This window comes from Rattus rattus, chromosome 2, assembly GCF_011064425.1.
Source record: "Rattus rattus isolate New Zealand chromosome 2, Rrattus_CSIRO_v1, whole genome shotgun sequence".
NCBI lineage: Eukaryota > Metazoa > Chordata > Mammalia > Rodentia > Muridae > Rattus > Rattus rattus.
The window spans coordinates 153,284,683-153,301,610 of record NC_046155.1 but is presented as its reverse complement, the minus strand read 5'-3'; the positions used below and the strand labels follow the sequence as shown (position 1 = coordinate 153,301,610).

General features: G+C 52.2%; 1 protein-coding gene across 1 annotated transcript in view; it reads right to left on the bottom strand.

Moving 5' to 3' along the window:
* Ush1c (USH1 protein network component harmonin) overlaps positions 1-16,928 on the bottom strand; it is a 48,205-nt gene that overhangs the window by 8,083 nt on the left and 23,194 nt on the right. Inside the window, exons 14-20 of the mRNA XM_032893586.1 lie at positions 15,869-15,993; positions 11,352-11,401; positions 7,828-7,980; positions 6,535-6,651; positions 5,521-6,003; positions 1,853-1,972; positions 789-839 (exon numbers count right to left, since the gene is read on the bottom strand). Of these exons, the coding sequence (XP_032749477.1) occupies positions 789-839; positions 1,853-1,972; positions 5,521-6,003; positions 6,535-6,651; positions 7,828-7,980; positions 11,352-11,401; positions 15,869-15,993 (1,099 nt within the window). The remainder of the gene's footprint in view (positions 1-788; positions 840-1,852; positions 1,973-5,520; positions 6,004-6,534; positions 6,652-7,827; positions 7,981-11,351; positions 11,402-15,868; positions 15,994-16,928) is intronic.

Here is a 16,928-nt window from a genome sequence, read left to right as displayed (position 1 = left end):
TGCTGGGAACTTAAGACTCAATTTAGAAATGGGGCCTGGCCCAGCACACCTTCGAAGATCTCCTGTCCCTCTCGGGTCCTGGACTGTCAGCGGCCCCTTTTACAGACCCTCTGCCTGTGCCTCCACCACTCCTACTCTCTGCCTATCAAATTGGTTTGTGAGTGAGGGGTTGGAGAGCCTGCTGGCCAGGTTGGTTGCCTTTGATTTGGTGGGGCGGGGGGAGGGTGTCTCTTTGGTGATGAAACTGTCGATCCAAAAGTTAGCTCTGGATGGAAGCCCCAGGATGTAGGGTAGCTAGATGGCTATCTGGGATGCCAGCAGGGAGCTTCAAATTCCAGTGAACCCCAGAAAGGTGGAGAGGCCAAGCTGCCACCATCTCCTGAGGCTAAGGAAGGCTGTTGTCTGATTGGAGCAAGTGTAGACTAAAGAAGCAAGTTGGTGTCCATCCCCCTAACACCCCTTCTCTCCAAGGATGGAGTCAGGGCTAATCTTAGCCTACAGAGTTCCCTCTGATCTACTTCTGGATCACCAGAGGGTAGGGGTGGGGAACCCTACTGGAGGCTTTCTTAATCAGTGTTTAAGTTCTGAAAAGCCATGGGTCCTTTTTGCTGGGGGAGGGGGTGAGGGGAACACAGTGCCAGTCTGAGACTTCCCAGCAGGTAGTACCTGGGCGACCTTGAAACTGCCCGGAACTAGCATGGAGAAGGGGGTTGGGGGTCAGGCACAGAGTGAGACAGGTCAGATATACAGGACTACCAGACACACGACTACCAAGGGTCTCATTTTACTTGTCTGAATGCTGTCTGATACACCACCATCCTCTTCAGCATCTCCTGCGGCTGCCAGGAATAAAAAGACAGTTCCCGCCGGATGTTAAAAATAGGCATCGTCTGCCCCCTGGTGCCAGGCTGTGGGGCTGCCAGCCTGAGGCTACCGTGTTCCACCCTGGATACATTGACGTTAGGAGACCACTCCGGACCTCCCACCCAGGAATTGCTGTGAAGCTACACAGACGCTGTGTACCACTAACCAGAGAACTCAAGAGGACTCAGCAGTCTGGCCCAGGGCATGACCTTTGGCCTTTGGGGGAGCCAACAGCTAAAGCTCAAAATAAGCACTGGAGTGCCCCGCCCTGACATCTGGATAGGGTTTCCTTGAAGGGAATAAAAGTTCTGCCTTGGTGGTGTTTCCACCGTGTGAGGCCAGTCAGAGAACGGATCCCTGAGGGGTGCCTGTGAGCCCCAGCTTCCTTAGCTTGGGGGGGGGGTGGAGTGAGCAGACCCTTCCCCTCCCCTAGCATCTGGTTCTAGTGAGGCTTGAGAAGCAAAATGGGGCGTGTGCAGGCACATAAAGGCCAAAGGCAGCCGTGGGTGTCATTCTTCAGGTGCCGCCCACTCTATCTTTTGAGGCAGGGTCTCTCAGTGACCTAGAACTCACAGAGTGGGCTAGGCTGGCCAGCCAGTGACCCCCAAGGACCTGCTTGTCTCCTCTGAACAGCCATTACATCATCATGCCCAACTTTTTAAAAATCGTGGATCCGGGGCTTGAACTCGAGTACTCATGCTCACACAGCGAACGCTTCACCAGCTCAGCCACCTCCCCAGATTCAACATTGCCATCCTTAGATGGAGCTGCAGGCTGTGTGTGGCTAACAAAGGAACTAGGATTTTTCGGGTCCACACCCACTGCGAATCAGGTGGACTCATCCCTTGACCAATTAGAAGGCGGCAAGATAACACAGGATCTGACCGTGTCACATGTCACTCCCCTTCCAGAGGTGTCAGAACCCAGGTGACATGACACTGGTTGGCTGCTCTAGAAACACCCCCCGGAGGGGACCCAAGGGGCTTACCAGGACCTCAGACTTCACAGCTGGCCTGTAGACAAAGTTGTGTTCCTGATGGACCATGACGGGTTTGGAGATGGTGGACACGCCAGGGCCTCGTGGAGGCTGTGGACTTGGGCAAAATGTCTACAGGGGTTAGTTTAGGAGAGACCCATGTGACGTCATAGTGGATGTGGCCAGGGATAGCCATGGTACTTCTACAAACATGCAAGTCACTCGCATGCACATGAGCCAGGCAGACGCATCTGCCCAGACAGGAGAGGCCTGGGGCAGGCTCATCACACAAAGAGAACTCCCCTGCCTCATAGCTCTAGGGAATCAGCCACTTGAGTCAGAGGGCACACTTTCAAGGCTCTCACACACTGGCCACCCAATATCCCCTTCCTTAAAGGTCTATCTCCCCTGGATAGATTCTAGGCCCCGTAGTGTGACACAAGGCATCTCTGGTTCCCCGTGTCTGGGCACAGTATCCAGAATCCCTGGGGCCAGGACACATCAGAGACCAGGGACTGACAGCCCTTTTCTTTGCTCTCATGGTTGATCCCCTGGTAAAACATCTCTCAGGAGGGCATAGTCCTGTCCCTGAACCCTTTGGCTCCTAGAGACTGTCAGCACTGCCGCCCTGACTCCCAAGGCCCTTCATGAGATTCTCTATCCTCCCACTGTCTCTGTCCCAGACTCCTTACACTGCCCGACACCAGGCTCTAAGGCATCAGGTTCTACTGCCTTGAAACCATTGCTCCTCTGCTTAGCCGGTACAGACTGTAGCTTGGGGGTTACTGCCTTCCTAGTGTTTCTTCTCCCCAGGACCTCAGACTTCATAGCTGGCCTGTAGACCAAGTTGGGTTCCTGGAGGACCATGACAGGTTTGGAATTGGTGGACACGCCAGGGCCTCGTAGAGGTTGTGGGCTTGGGCAAAATGTCTATAGGGTTAGTTGGTTTAATGGGGCTGGTTCACGCTTACCCCAGATATCTGTGGGTCCTCCACCTTCAAACCAGACACTCCCCCTAGACTATCTTGGGTAAGGACCATGGCTGACTATCTAATGTTAGGTCCCAGTGCCTAGCAGAGTGTCTGCCATATGGTAGGTATTGACCGAATAAACAAATAACTCAACAGGATGGTGGGCGTGGCAGGCAGTGCCTGGGCAGATATGGTTCTGGAACCTTCCTCAGGCAGGTGCTGGGTGGCAGGCTCACAGTACCTGTTCCTACTACCTGAGACCAGCTAATGGCTGGGGTGACTATGCAGACGTGTCACCTACACTTCCTGCTGCACACATTGAAAACGTACAAGGGACACAGGCAGAGGACTAGGCAGGGTAGATGGGATGAAGGCCAACATGATGAAGCAGCTTCGAGTCAAGAACAGTCCCGTTTTTTTTTTTTTTTTAGATATTCATGGAGGTCCAGCCCTTCAAGGCTCTTTATGTGGGTACTTTAACGTCTCTTTACCCTGATCAGTGTGGCATTCTTAATTCCTTGCAGAGTTAGAGAGAGAGTGGAGCCTGTCTCGAGTCTTGACTCAATGTTTGTTGAGATGGTCCCCGCCCCCATTCACGGTTTTGTTCTAATTTATTTCATTCTAATTTACTTGGACCAGGGACCCTTAATAGCAGTCATTATTGTCTAACGAGCACTGTGTATGCACCTGCAGCTCTTATAAGTATTAACTCAGAATTCGTCCGCCCAGGGTGGAGCTGCAGTTCAGCTGGTAGAGCGCCTTCCTAGCATGTGCCAGACCCTTAGATCCATTTCCAGTGTCACATGACACAGGCGGGTGGCACATACCTGTGAATCCAGCACTTGGGAGGTGGAGGCAGGCATAGTAGAGGCTTAAGGCCATCTTTGGCTACATTATGAGTTCAAGGCCAGCCTGGGCAACATGAGACCCTGTTTAGTTTTTTGGTTATTTGTGGGGGTTTTGTTTTGTTTTGGAGTCTTACTCTGTAGCCCAGACTGTTCTGAAATTCATGTGTAGCTCAGGTTGTGCTCAAATGCAGTGATCCTCCTGCCTCAGCTTTCGGAGTGCTGAGATTACAGCTCTGACCCACCATGCCGCCCATCGCCCTCTTCATGTATTAACTCGTCTGGTTCTCAGGGTAGATCGGTACCATTGTGTTCCAATGCAGTGAGACCAGGATGTCCAGGCTCACACACGGAGTGACAGGTACCCAAAGTCATTTAACCAGGGAGTGGCAGAATATGATCCAGACTCCGAGGGGTGACTTGTTACTGCCTCCTCTGCCATCATTAGGTTTCTTGCTGCTCTGATGTCCCCATGTGCTGTACCCCTCAAGGCTCAGCTCTAAGCTCCAACAAGACAGGGGTATCCTCAGCTGGAGTACATAGGCTGGCTAGCTTAGGGAAGACTCACATATCTACAGATACCCTCCCTTCAAAGGCAAATCCCTGGAAGGTCCAGGTGTGCCAGCCTCATGGATCTCAGCTCTTCTCCTTTTACCGAGGGGGCCTGGTGTCTGATCTCTGGACCAGATTTGTCAGCGAAAAGCTACTTCCCACCTTCTGGGGTCACTACAGAGAAGGCTGGGTCCTTCTGTGCCAGGCTAACACAGTCTCTGGAACCTGATGTCTGGTTGGGCTCTGAGGAGATGTTCCCAGAATGAGGAAACATCCCTCTCCCTATCTGAGTTGCAGGAATCAAGTCCCTCACCAGAGGTCCACAGGATTCCAGTCACCCTGTGATCCTCCATCAGGGACTGTCAGCCAGTCAGCAGCAGGGCCCTTGACCTCCCTGAAAGATCTGACCTACTAAATCTGCTCTCCCTTTGGGAACACGAGTGGGAGGCAGATGAAAGCCACTGGGTGCTGCCGACACCCTGCAGTCCTTCACCCTGCAACCCTTTTTCCTGCAGCTCCTTCCTCACCCCCAAGTGGACGGGAGCCCCCTCAGCTGAGTCGGGCCTGGCCGCTGGCTACTAGGCTCAAAGTCTCACATGGTGCCCAGGGACTGACTCTTCCAAAGCAGTCTTTGGATAAAGATCAATTGATGGGAAATAGATCTTTCTGAAAATACCACCGCTCAATCTGTCAACATCCAAGAAAAACATTCCTCGTCTTTTAATAGTAAATTTGAGAACTTCTAAGAACTCTCTCATCTTCAGGGTTTCTTTCTTGGGTCTCGGCCAGACGTGTCTGACGATTACACACCAAGCCAGTGCTGCCAACTAGTGCTGTGGGAAAAGGCGCTGTAGTGTCCTAAGACTACCCTTTATTTTCAGAGCTAGGTACGCCCCAGCTTCTCCCCCCATGCACCCCTTCTCCAGTGGTACCAGGGGCTCACTCCCCCTACATATGAGGCTTCCTCGGTCTCTATGAAGACACAGATGGCTATTCCACACAGCCAGACAGCACTACACCGCAGGTCACCAGCATCCACTAGGTCAGGAGCTAACATCATCAGAGGCTGCTGACACTGGTCTGACACACTACTGCTCATTTCATGACCACAGCAATTCACCATGTAAACACAGGACTTCAGAAACAGTAGAAAGCACACCCATGCAGGTCAGTAAGCACAGCACACCAGGGAAATGGGGCAAGATGCTGTTTCCTCCCATGTCCGCTCACCAGAGCAGCGGAGGGCGTGGGAAACAGCACCCATCCACACTCCATTCTGTTTGCAAGCACAACATGCAGAATAAGGTGGTACCTTAGGGGCGGGCGGGAAGCTCCGCTCAGTGGTGGGGGAGCTGGTGGGCTTCCCACTGTGGGTGTTGGCCTCCCAGTCGTTTGCTGGATGGCCTGGGTCCCCAGTGCGGAAGGGGTGGTTGCCCAGGGCCTCTTCCAGTGCTGAGGGCAGTGGGCGGGTAGGAGTGAGGTCTTGGGTGGGAATGGACGGAGGGGGAGGAATGGGAATTGGGGGTGGGGTGTGTTGCACCCATGGCGAGGATGAGCTGCTCATGTGGTCTGAGGAGGGAAGTACAGGAGGGGCGGGGACCTTGGAAGGTGGGTTGCTGGGTGGAGGGTGGGGCATCACAGGTAGTGCTGAGGGAGTCTTGGGGGGATAGTAGAACATGTCCAGGGGGATGTCATCCAAGTCAGTGGTGTGGAGGTGGATCCCACCAGCGAATCGTCTCAAGGGTGGGACCAGAGGAGACACAGAAGGTGGGGGAGGCGGGGGCCCTGTGGTCATCTGGGGATGAAGAAGTTCTGCCATTATTAACTCCACAGCATAGCAACAGAAATGTTCTGCTCTTTTTCTTTTGCTGCTGGATCCCCATCACTCAAACCAGAACCGTGGGCGCTGCCACCCAGCTGCCCAGCATAGCCGGTGGGGCTGGGAGGGATTAGTCCAAACACAAGAGAGGTCTGAGCGATGCCAGCTGGGCATGGTCAGACCATTTACCCTCTGCAGTGGGGCACGTTTGAGATGTACGTGGTACATCTATTGGTAACTATTGCAGGGGCAACAGACCCAGTGGGGACTGTCTCGGGACAGAAGGGACTTGTGGTCACCCAGAAGATAAATTCATCCACACAGACTCATCTCCCTTATGACAGGAGGTGACAGCAGCTGTCAGGGCTGGGTTGTAGACAGTGAAATGTCCACCATTGTGGCCGGTGATGATCACCAATGGCCACCACGCGCCTCCCACTGTCCCCAGGGTGTATTGTTCTGAAGGTGACTGTCAGGGGGGTCCTTGGGAAAAGAAATTTCTATTACCTCAGTAATCTCATTCTCAGCAGAGGAAATCTGCTGGAGGCGAGTCTGACAGAGCCTCTCCACCCAATACTGAGTCTTTTCCGATTCCTCAAGATCTTCCCGTTCAGTCTCAGACACCTGGGACCCGGGACCCATGCCAAAAGGAGAGGACAAAGGGCACAGTGGATCACGTGGGCAGCAACACACAGGAGCACTGCTCTAGCCCCCTCCCTCACCAAATACTGGTTGGCATGACAACACCTAGAAAAAGAACCAGGCTACTTCCACCTGGAACAGAAGTTAGGAGGTAGAGGCTGGGGTGTCAGGATGACAAGGAAACCTGCAAGGTTTCACATATCACCTGACAAGGCTGGTTCCCGGGATTCGAATAACCCTGAGGCACTTGGGGTTCTTTCGTAGCCCCTTTGGCCCCTCCATGGGTTTAACTTTACTCTTACTTCCCCACAAAGCTGTCCTGTCCTTAGAAGTGCGAGTTCAACCTTATTCTTCATTTTGAAGTTAATCTATTGGCAATGCCAGACCTAATAGGCTTCACATTTCCCAGGACTTCTCTGGTTTTATAATCTAATCAGCCTGGCACTATGAGTCATGGAAGCATTAAAGAGAAGCAGAAATGATATTGCCTGCAGTCAGGAAGTTCAGGTCAACAATCTCACCCAAGACACAGAAAACTACTGGTGCTGGGAGGGTACTATTGACATGGTTAGTCTTAGATACCACTCCCAGGTTATAGAGGTCTAGCCTCGGACACACCGTGTTGATGGGAGCAGCCTCAGGCACTAAGCCTGATTCACTGAAGATAGTTTCAGACTTGACCTCTACACTAAAAGGTTAGACCCATACATCGAAAGCTAAGCCAGCTCGGTGAGACTTGGTTGGGAGAGCACCCTCCATAAGGCAGGCGAATGGAATGTTAAATGAATTGTCAAGAGAGGCAGAGGGGTTAGCCTCAGGTAGACTGTGAGCCAGAAAACCAGCTCTATTGCCATACCTAAGACGGACAGGCCTTGTCACAGAGTTATACCTTGGTGGGGTAGAGTAAAGGGAGAAGATTCCTGTATCAGTGACTAACCTGAGACCTAGTCAGGACAAGGAGGCTAGCCTCAGACCCAGCCCCTAAACCAGGACACTAGTGTTTGTCTCAAACATGCATCTAAGCTAGAGTTGAGCTCAGATGACCCTGGGTAGGTGGGGCAGCCTCGCTCTCTGGACTGGGATGGAGGATCCCATCTGTGCACAGTGAACCCCAGACTGGCCCTTGGAAGCCTGTTGGGAGAGTGACAGCGCACGCACCTCCTGGGCTAGCCTGTTGATCTTCAGCTGCTTCTCCTTCTCCAGCATCTCTTCTTTCTCTTTGTAGAGCTTTTGCTCAAACTCGAGCTCCTTCTTGTTCTTCCTCAGGTCCTGCAGGCTGTCGTACTTGGCTTTCTTCTTCTCTTTGGCTTTCTGGGCAGATGGAGCATTGTGTGTGTGGTAAGGGTGATTTTAGACATTGGCACTAGCACAGGACAGCAAACAGGGCATCCAGTTCTCAGACGAGACAAGGCGGCCTGTCGCAGTGAGCCCCACTCCCAGCTCTGTCCTACTACACTGGGCGTCAGACCTCAGCCTGAGGCCAGTCAGGCCACGGATGTCCACTGGAGAGTGGGAGACACTCCCTCATCAGCCAGAACTGGCTTACTGGTTCGCGGACTAGCTGTGTGACCTTTCGGCTAAGTTCTGTAACCTATCTAGGCCTGGACTCCCCACATCTCTAAAGTAGGAGAATCAGCTGCTCCAAGTGCCCATGAAATACCATCTAGGAAAGGGGTTCAGGGATCTCTAAGTACTTCCTAATATACGGCATTGCATTTACTTCCTACAACCTAGGTACTCGCCTTCTCTGGTAGCAAAGGAGAAAGATGGCTACTATTCAGACGCCAGAGATGCATCCTGGGAGATTCTAGAAAATCCGAGTGAGCTGGTTAACCTGATGTGCAGAGGTCATCTGTCATGGTCCAGATGTGGGGCCTTAAGCCAGGGACACTGGATGCTCTACACTTTATTACTTAGAGAGTCCAGAGCCAGGGTTCCTTCTAAACTTTCTTCAACTGGGCGTTATCTGAAGACGCTGGCACTGGGAGATGCAGGGTCAACCGGAAGTTACAAGTTTAGAGAGGTGAAGTTCCTTCCACAAAGGCAGACATTTAGGAAGTGAGGCAGGCTCAGGTGAGCTCAGATAAACAGGGGTCAAAGGAACACAGCAGGTGGGAGATCACCCCCACAACACAGCAGAGAGCACAGAGCTAGCACTCAGAAGAGGATGCAGAAAAGGTCAACAGTGGATGCAAACCTCTCATATCAACCTAGGGTAGTGAGTGTCTACAGACCTTTGATGTGCTCATCTTGCCCCAGCTAAAGACAACCTTATCTCCAATAATGGCTACTGTGCTTTGGAAATGCTCGCCTCTGGGACCCACGTCTAGAGTGGTCTGTGACATCCCTAGGAGATTCTCCTTGCTTCATTTCTGCTCAGTTCATGGCCTACCTGCTCGCCAGGCCCCTAGCTCAGTGTGAATCTCCACTTCATGCTGTAGGTTCAGACACCAATCCTCAACAGCAGCCAGAAAGGGTCTACTTAGTGGCAGCCAGCTAGACTAAGGTCATGGTGCCCTCAGGGGCCGCCATGTTAGGAATGTCCATTCTATTGATTAGTGAACAAAGCCAAATCTATAGTAATGTCACGATTTCACAGCCAGAGTGGGCTCCTGGGAAGGGCAGTGACAGCTCCTGCCTCACCCTCATTAAGGGCATCTGTGGACAGATGGAGATGATGGGCAAACTGTCACAGAGCAACTGTAACCCCGCTACAGATAACTTAGCTGCCCTCGAATCTGCCTTCCCTGACAGGCTAGGAGCTCTAAACGTCAGGCTAAGCATGCTACCATGCCCCAGTTTTTACGTGGATTCTGGGATATTCACTCAGGTCCTTACAGTTGGGAGGCAAGCGCTTTAACCTACTGAGCCATCTCCCCAGCCTCCGTTCACTTAAGCAGTTCTTGGGAAGGATCCTGGACTGAATCATGACTCCTTCACGCCCCCACATAAACCAGGGCTCCACAAACTGGTGGCATTGAACTGAGAACACTTAATGCCAGGGGAGGACTAGGAGACATGAGATCTTTCCGTTCAGATAAGGGGGTCTGATGACTGACGCTCATGGCTATGGAGTCACCATTATATTCCCTAGCTCCAGTACCGAGAAACATACCATGTCCAGTGGCTCGGGACAGACTGACGATGGGTTTTCAGACCCGGTGTGAGGGATGTGGTTGTGATTGGCCATTACTTAGATCATAGCAAATATCTGTTTCCATCAAGGCCGAGAGGAGGAGAAATTCTACCAACCGACCAACAACTGTTCTCTTTGTGAAGTGAAAACAGAAGCCAAAATATCAGCCGTTTGTAGTGTGATAACAAAACCAGTCATGGGGACTTTAGCCTGACCTCGTCACAAGAGCAACCTCCAAGGAATGGGATTTGTGTGTGCAGAACATTCCTGCTCATTTCCATTTTCATAGCTCTTCATGTCTGGAGAACACAGGCCCTATCTGTGCCTATTATTTTCCAGTAAAATCTCTCTCTCTGTCTCTCTGTCTCTGTCTCTGTCTCTCTCTCTCTCTCTGTGCGTGTGTGTGTGTGCACATGTGCTATATCACATGTCCATGCACCAGTGTATAGAACATGCTGTTTTCTTTAGCCAAGTTCTAACAGGACTATAATGGGAAGAATTAGCAGTCTAACTCCATGAGACTCCCCCAGAGTCCAGCCTCCAGCTTGCAGCACGGATACCTACAAACACAGCCCAACACAGAACCATAAACTTACTTAACACAATATATTCCTTTTGAAAGGCTTTTGTAGCTCAGTTGTATGGGAACTTTGTAGATGTCAATGTTATGCCACAAGGTCAAAAGGTTGGATGTGACTTCAAGCCATGGACTCAGCCTGGGACACAAAGGCCACAGTCCTAGGAGACCACACACTCTCTCAAGGGGGTCCCGCAGGAGCTGTAGCTTAAGCCTTGCTCACTGCTGTGTCACGCTGTGATCCCAGGTCGAAAGGCGCATGTGTCGCCACAGCCTTGCTTCCGAGGGCCCTTGCTAGAGAGAGCCGAGCTGAGTCCAGTGATAGCATAAATCGAGTTCCCTCAGATCTATGCCGGCAGCCTGGTTTCCAATACCAAACCATCTTGTATGTCTAATTCGCAGTACAGATATTAACCGTGGCATTCTCATAATCAAATACTGATGAAATTTAGTAAGACGAAAGATGAGTATTTTATGGGGCCTGGGGATAGTCTAATAAGATTTAGAGAGAAAATTAAAGGTCTCAGAGAATGGAAAGATACATAATCCTAGCCCTGGGCAGAGATAGGTCGAGGCTATAGTTAGAATGAACATAGCTGCATTCCCAGACTGGGGTGCTAAATTCCACACAAGCTACATCTGGCAGGGTCATCATGACCCACCCTGGCACTTTATCCCACCTATCCCAGGCTTCTGGTCATGGCTGTCGTCCTGATTGGCATAGCAAGTCTGAAGTTGCTTGCTCCTACCCAAGACCACCAGAGCCACCCAGGGCTTAGGCAAGTCTCATGCTAGGAACCCTTTCCCCCCACCTCTCCTGACACCTCTGTCATGGCGCCCCTGCCAGACATCAGAAGATAGGAGTCAACCGGTCAACTTTGCAAGTGGAGGGGGAAAGAAATGGACAGAAAAGATCACAGCTCACATCAAACTCGGCAGCACACAGGGCCTTGCTCAGACCTGTCCTACCTTCCGGATGGTTGGAAATTTGCCATCGTAACGGTAAAACCACCCAAAGGCTACAAGGACAGAAGACAGACGGTGAGATGCAGTATCCACAGGCAAGCGTGGGGAGTCGGGCTCCCAGGGAACGTGTGGCTTTGTGAAACCCAGCAGCAAGATTCTGCTCTTTGGCCCACTTTTCCCCGCCTGATGAGGGATCTGGGGCAAAGTGGGCTAGAGACTACCTGTGTCCCACCCTGACTCCCAAGGTCAAGGTCACCATTGACGTCTCTTCCCAGAACACTGGCTTCTGAACTTCGTGCCAGAAAACCATCAGGACGGTCTTTGTGGAAAGACATGCTTTTCTAAGTCACAGAGGCGGACGCAAACACAAAGGCCCACGGAACGGAAGAAAAGTGTTCCCTCGGCTGAGGCCCGCTTTCCACATCTAAGAAATGGCTTCAAACAAAAGGCAGCTTGAGCCTCTGCCTGGAACTGCTGCCAGAAAGAGCCAAAGTATCTCACGGCACAGACGACAGCCCCTCTATTAACACCAAAGAAAGACAGCCATTCTGGAAGGTTCTAGAAGGGCAGTTGTGGGGATAAGCTTCCAGAGAGCAAATCCCCAGCCCAGGTTGGATAAACAAGGCACAGTGCCCTTGCCCAGGCAATAGCGCAGTGGGGTAACACCCCAATCTGAGTCCTCAAGGTTCAGAGGTGACAGCCTGTGCTCAGCTCTCTTTGCTGGGCTGGCTGTGGAGCTCAGGGTTAGAGCAGGCACACCAGCTCAGTGGCTGATGTGGGAAGGGGTTAGGGAGTCAGTATTATGGGAGAGGCCAGAGCAGTAGAGTGGGAGGCTTGCGTGGGCCGTATGTAAATATTTGAGCCACTGGTTCTTCCGTATGGGCGCGTGCCCAATACATTTTCAGCCTAGCCGTGCATCTTGTCCCTAACGTTTAGTACTCAGTGCATGGGCCAAGCAGAAGCCTGGAGCATCCTCACAGACCCCCAAGGGTTCCCACCACGGTCCAGCTCTTTCAAGCTGGTGTCTCCACTATATCCGAAGGAGATGGGCAGAGCAAGCAGGGCAGCCAAGCCAGGGAGCAAAGCGAGGGCGCCAACCTGCTGTCTCTGCTTCTTCATGCTTCCATCCAAGTGGTCAGCAGGCTCCACTCCCTGATCATCTACCCAGGGGAAAAGAGGGGCAAGCCCATGAACCAAGAGGCTTCAGAAAGGGAGCTGTCTAGGCGTCTGGGAACCCGTGACTAGTTGTCTCCAGGAAGCGGTAGAGTCAGGGGCAGCAGCAGGGCTCAAGAGCCTCCAGCAAGGTTTCCTTGCTCTGGTGTGGACACACAGGGCTTTGAACCTCAGTGGCTTTAACTCTTCTGTCTGTAAAATGGGCTAACAGTAGGGTTCCCTGATCTGGCATCAGCATGAGAACTGTTTTGCAGGGTGAAGGGTTGAAAGTTGAGAGGTGCAGGGAGAAGGCTGGCCATCTCTGAGCATTATCTACTTCTGAAGGAGAAGGGCTTTTCATGGGCGAGTGGATCTTCTTACTTCTCACTCCCCTAGGGCTCTGCATCCTCTAGGGGCGTATTTGACTATGTGGGCAGCAGGCGAAGGCTAGGACTCCCAAGAAGGTGACATACACAGGGCGTGTGCTGTTAGGATAACAGGAGTCTCAACACCGGTGGAAAAGCCAGCTATCCACTCCAATTATTTACAACCTGGATCCTGGCCTCCCTAGACGCCAGCAGGAAGTACAGAAGCCTGCTTGTGAACTCTGTTTCGATATTTCATAACGTCTCCTCTCTTAGGCTGTGTGTTCGGTTGCTTTGCTGTCAGCTCCAATCACGTACTAGACAAAGGCACACAAATGCTTAGGGAAGACAATGACGGCACAAAGAATTGCTTGGCTTGGGAAAAAACGAACAACCTTCCATCAACTTTCAACTCATGGGTCTGTTGGGTGGGCAATAACTGAGGGTGTCCTTGAAAGAAAAGGGACCAGTGAGGCCTCATTTAAACCTCAGATCTTCTAGCTAAGGGGAGGATCCTTCACGAAAAAAAAAAACAACAAACCTGTTCTTCCTCACACCCTGCTGTTAAGCTAACGAAGGGTCTTTTAGGCATCTCTGTGATGGTACATCCTAGCTCTGATGGTTGGGGAGTGTTGGGTGTGGCTGGCCAGCCATGGATGGGTGGCTGAGGCAGCTGTCATGGCCCCATGGGGGACCAGGTTTGGGAGAGCTGCCAATGGGGACCAGGTTTGGGAGAGCTGCCAATGCCGTCTATGTGGCCTAGATGCTTAGACTGCTTCTTGTCCTAGGATCTGGATGTCCCAGGCTCCTCTCTGGTTGCTCAAAAAAGGCAGAGCTCCTTCCTCACAGGCAGAGAAGTCTGAGTCACATCTAACTTGCGGGCTAACTGGGTCTAGAGCTGAAGGGAGGTCAAGGAGGAGCTGTCGGGGGAGTTTCCGCTGGCTCTGCAGTGTTCTCTTACCTCTGTGGCCTTCCATGGAGGGGGCAGGTGAGAAACAGAATGGAGCTTCCCAGAGGCCTGGCTGCATTTGTGGACCAGCCCGGAATACTGTCATATATAAATCCTGCCAACCTGACAAGATCTAGAAGCACCTAGGAGACAAAGTCCTGGGCGTGCCTGCTCTAGATTGGGTTAGCTTAGGTGGGAAGTCCCATCCGTGTGTGTGTGTGTGTGTGTGTGTGTGTGTGTGCGTGTGTGTGTCTTGACTATGGCCAGCAGCCTCCTGCAGTGAGAGTGAACTGCTCCTTCCCTAACTTGTTTTGGTCACAGAAATAAGAGAAGGAACAAACACAGGGCTAATGCCTGCATGTGAAGACAGACAGCTGCAGCAGCCGTCCCAGGTGGGTGTAGGACTCAATCATCAATCTGAGCTTGGGTTCTGCCTCAGGATAACATAGCCCGAGTAAAGGGGAAACTCTTGTCCTTTTATTCAGGAAAATTAAAAGGCATTAAATGGATACCTAGGCTTGTGAAAGGGCTTTTATTTCCCACAATCCCCGAGTCTGTGAAGCCGAGACCTAGTTTCTGGAAGAGTACCACACTAACTCAGATTACCTCTGTGAGGGGCAATTAAAATCGATTTCTCTCCTTCTGAAGCTCCCGTTTCACGCGTAAGAGAAACTAGCTCCTGTCTAAACTACGAATTATTCTCTGGGAATTTATCTCAGGCTACATCCTCAGCAAATACGGACTAGCATGGGGAGGGTGGATGAGAGGGTGCTTTGTCGTCCTTGAGAGATGAGACCTGGGCCCTGCTGCCAGGAAGGAACGCCCTCGGGGAGAGTGAAACGGAAGAATCTAGAAGTCCTCCACAGCTGTTCTGTTGTTGGCAAAGGGGTTTCCCTATAAGGCACAGGTAGGAATCTCAAGTTGAGTGAGTTAGCTAGAGCCCATCACAATGGTTCTGGGGTCCAGGGATACTCCCATCTGGAGGTTCGTTCCCAGTCTAGGGCTGAGCACAATAAGGTTAGAGAACCTACCCATGTCAATTATAAATAGAGATAGGGTATGGGAATGGAAACCCAGTCAGGAACGAGGGTCTCGTGATGGCCATGGATTACACTGTTTGGAGCCCCTCTCCTCCACCACCTCCTGATGGGTGGGATTGAAAGCAGGTGGGTGGAGCTGAGAGCAGATGGGTGTGGCTTAGAGCAGGTGGATGGAGCTAAGAGCATGTGGGTGTGGCTGAGAGCAGGTGGGTGTGGCTTAGAGCAGGTGGGTGTGGCTTAGAGCCGGTGGATGGAGCTGAGAGCAGGTGGGCGTGGCTGAGAGCAGGTGGGTGGGGAGCTTCTGATGGAGGCCTGAACTGAACCTGGAGGAACACGTGACTGCTAAAGTGGAGATGGGAAGGGCAGGGGCAGTTTAGGCCCAGCATGACACAACCCCCAGACTTCAGTGGGTACATGGGGGTCTCATGCTCCTTCCTCTGCCTCCATCCTCAGAATGCCAGTGGGAGGACAGTTGCCCACATGCAGGCATGTAGGTGATGGGGCGCTTTGACTAGCTCCTCCCTAGCGGTCTGTCAACCTTGGACCACCAGAGATCTACCCTCTCTTTCTCGATGCTGGTTTCAACCCAGCCCAAGTTCAGAACCAGTCCAGAAGACACTATGACATCCAACAAGCTCAGATAGTCATCTTACGAACCAACCCAACATCCACCAAGCTCTCTGTCCCCTCTGTACATCCCAAAGATCTGCAGCATCTGTGTCATTCGTTATGGCTAGGGAGCTGGTACATGAACCAGACAGGCCACCATCACCCCTCACCCCCCACCCCAACGTCCGCCGCAGACAAGAAGGGAGAGCAAACTCTCCTACCACGAGGCTCTAGCTGATGCTCACCCATTCACACTGCCTCTCCTGAGGGAAACGCAGCCCAGACAGCCCTGGGATATTCACCTGGGGAGGTGCTGATGAGGGTAGGAGGACTGTGTTTCTACCTAACACCCTTAGCCTCAGGCCCCGGAAGGGCCCCACCCCATCCGGGACAGGTCATACATACACTTGGGCTTGCGAAGTGGCACCGGGTGCACCTCTGCGGTGATGGTTTTAGGCAGAATGAGCTGTTCCTTTGAACCCCAGTCTTCTTCCCACTGCTTCTTAAACTTCTCTTCCTCCTCCGAGATCCTGAAATGAGACCCCACACACACACACGGAAATTTCAGGGGTCTCTCACCTGTTTGCTGCCAGAGGACCCCTTGGGAAGGGAGGTGTCATGGCAGAAGCCCAGGCCAGGACCACTGCTGCAGTGAGGTGTCTAAGCCAAGTGTGCACACCGCCTCAGCAATGCTCACACTGCCTTAGCAATGCTCACACCGCCTCAGCAATGCTCACACCGCCTCAGCTGCCCACACCGCCTTAGCAATGCTCACACCGCCTTAGCAATGCTCACACCGCCTTAGCAATGCTCACACTGCCTCAGCAATGCTCACACTACCTTAGCAATGCTCACACCACCTTAGCAATGCTCACACCGCCTCAGCAATGCTCACACCGCCTCAAAATGCACTCTGGGTGCACCGAGGTGAGAGGTTTGGTTAGAATTAAAGAGGGGTAGTGAGAAAAGAGGACTCCGAGAAGAGTCAGCTGGGTCTCTAGGTGGCTTGCCACACTCTCATGAGCATGCTTAGGTCCAGTGCTAAGAGCAGGCTGAGTCCTGCCCTGAGTTATGTTCTACCTTGTATGGAGCAAAAGCTTCAGGCTGTGCCTTGCTCTGAGAGAGTCCATTATGCAAAGCAGCATTTGCCTCTGCTTTGAGTTAAAGTGCAGAGGTGAGGATGGCTCGGCAGTGTGTTGTGCATGGAGACATTACCACGTGTCCAGGGGCATCCGTGGTAGCTCCTCCTGAGAGTAAAAAGGCACCACCCATAAACTCGCCAAAGTAGGCTGGGAACATATGGGTACATGGGTGTATGGAGTGAACCCCGAAACTCAACTAGCATACTAGGATAGCGAAGAGAGCAACACCCCAACCTGGACCCTTTAAAGAGAATGACATGTGGCATTGTGATGGCTACAGTTCCATTCCCTGGTCATCCGACCATCCAGTGTATGTCAAATGA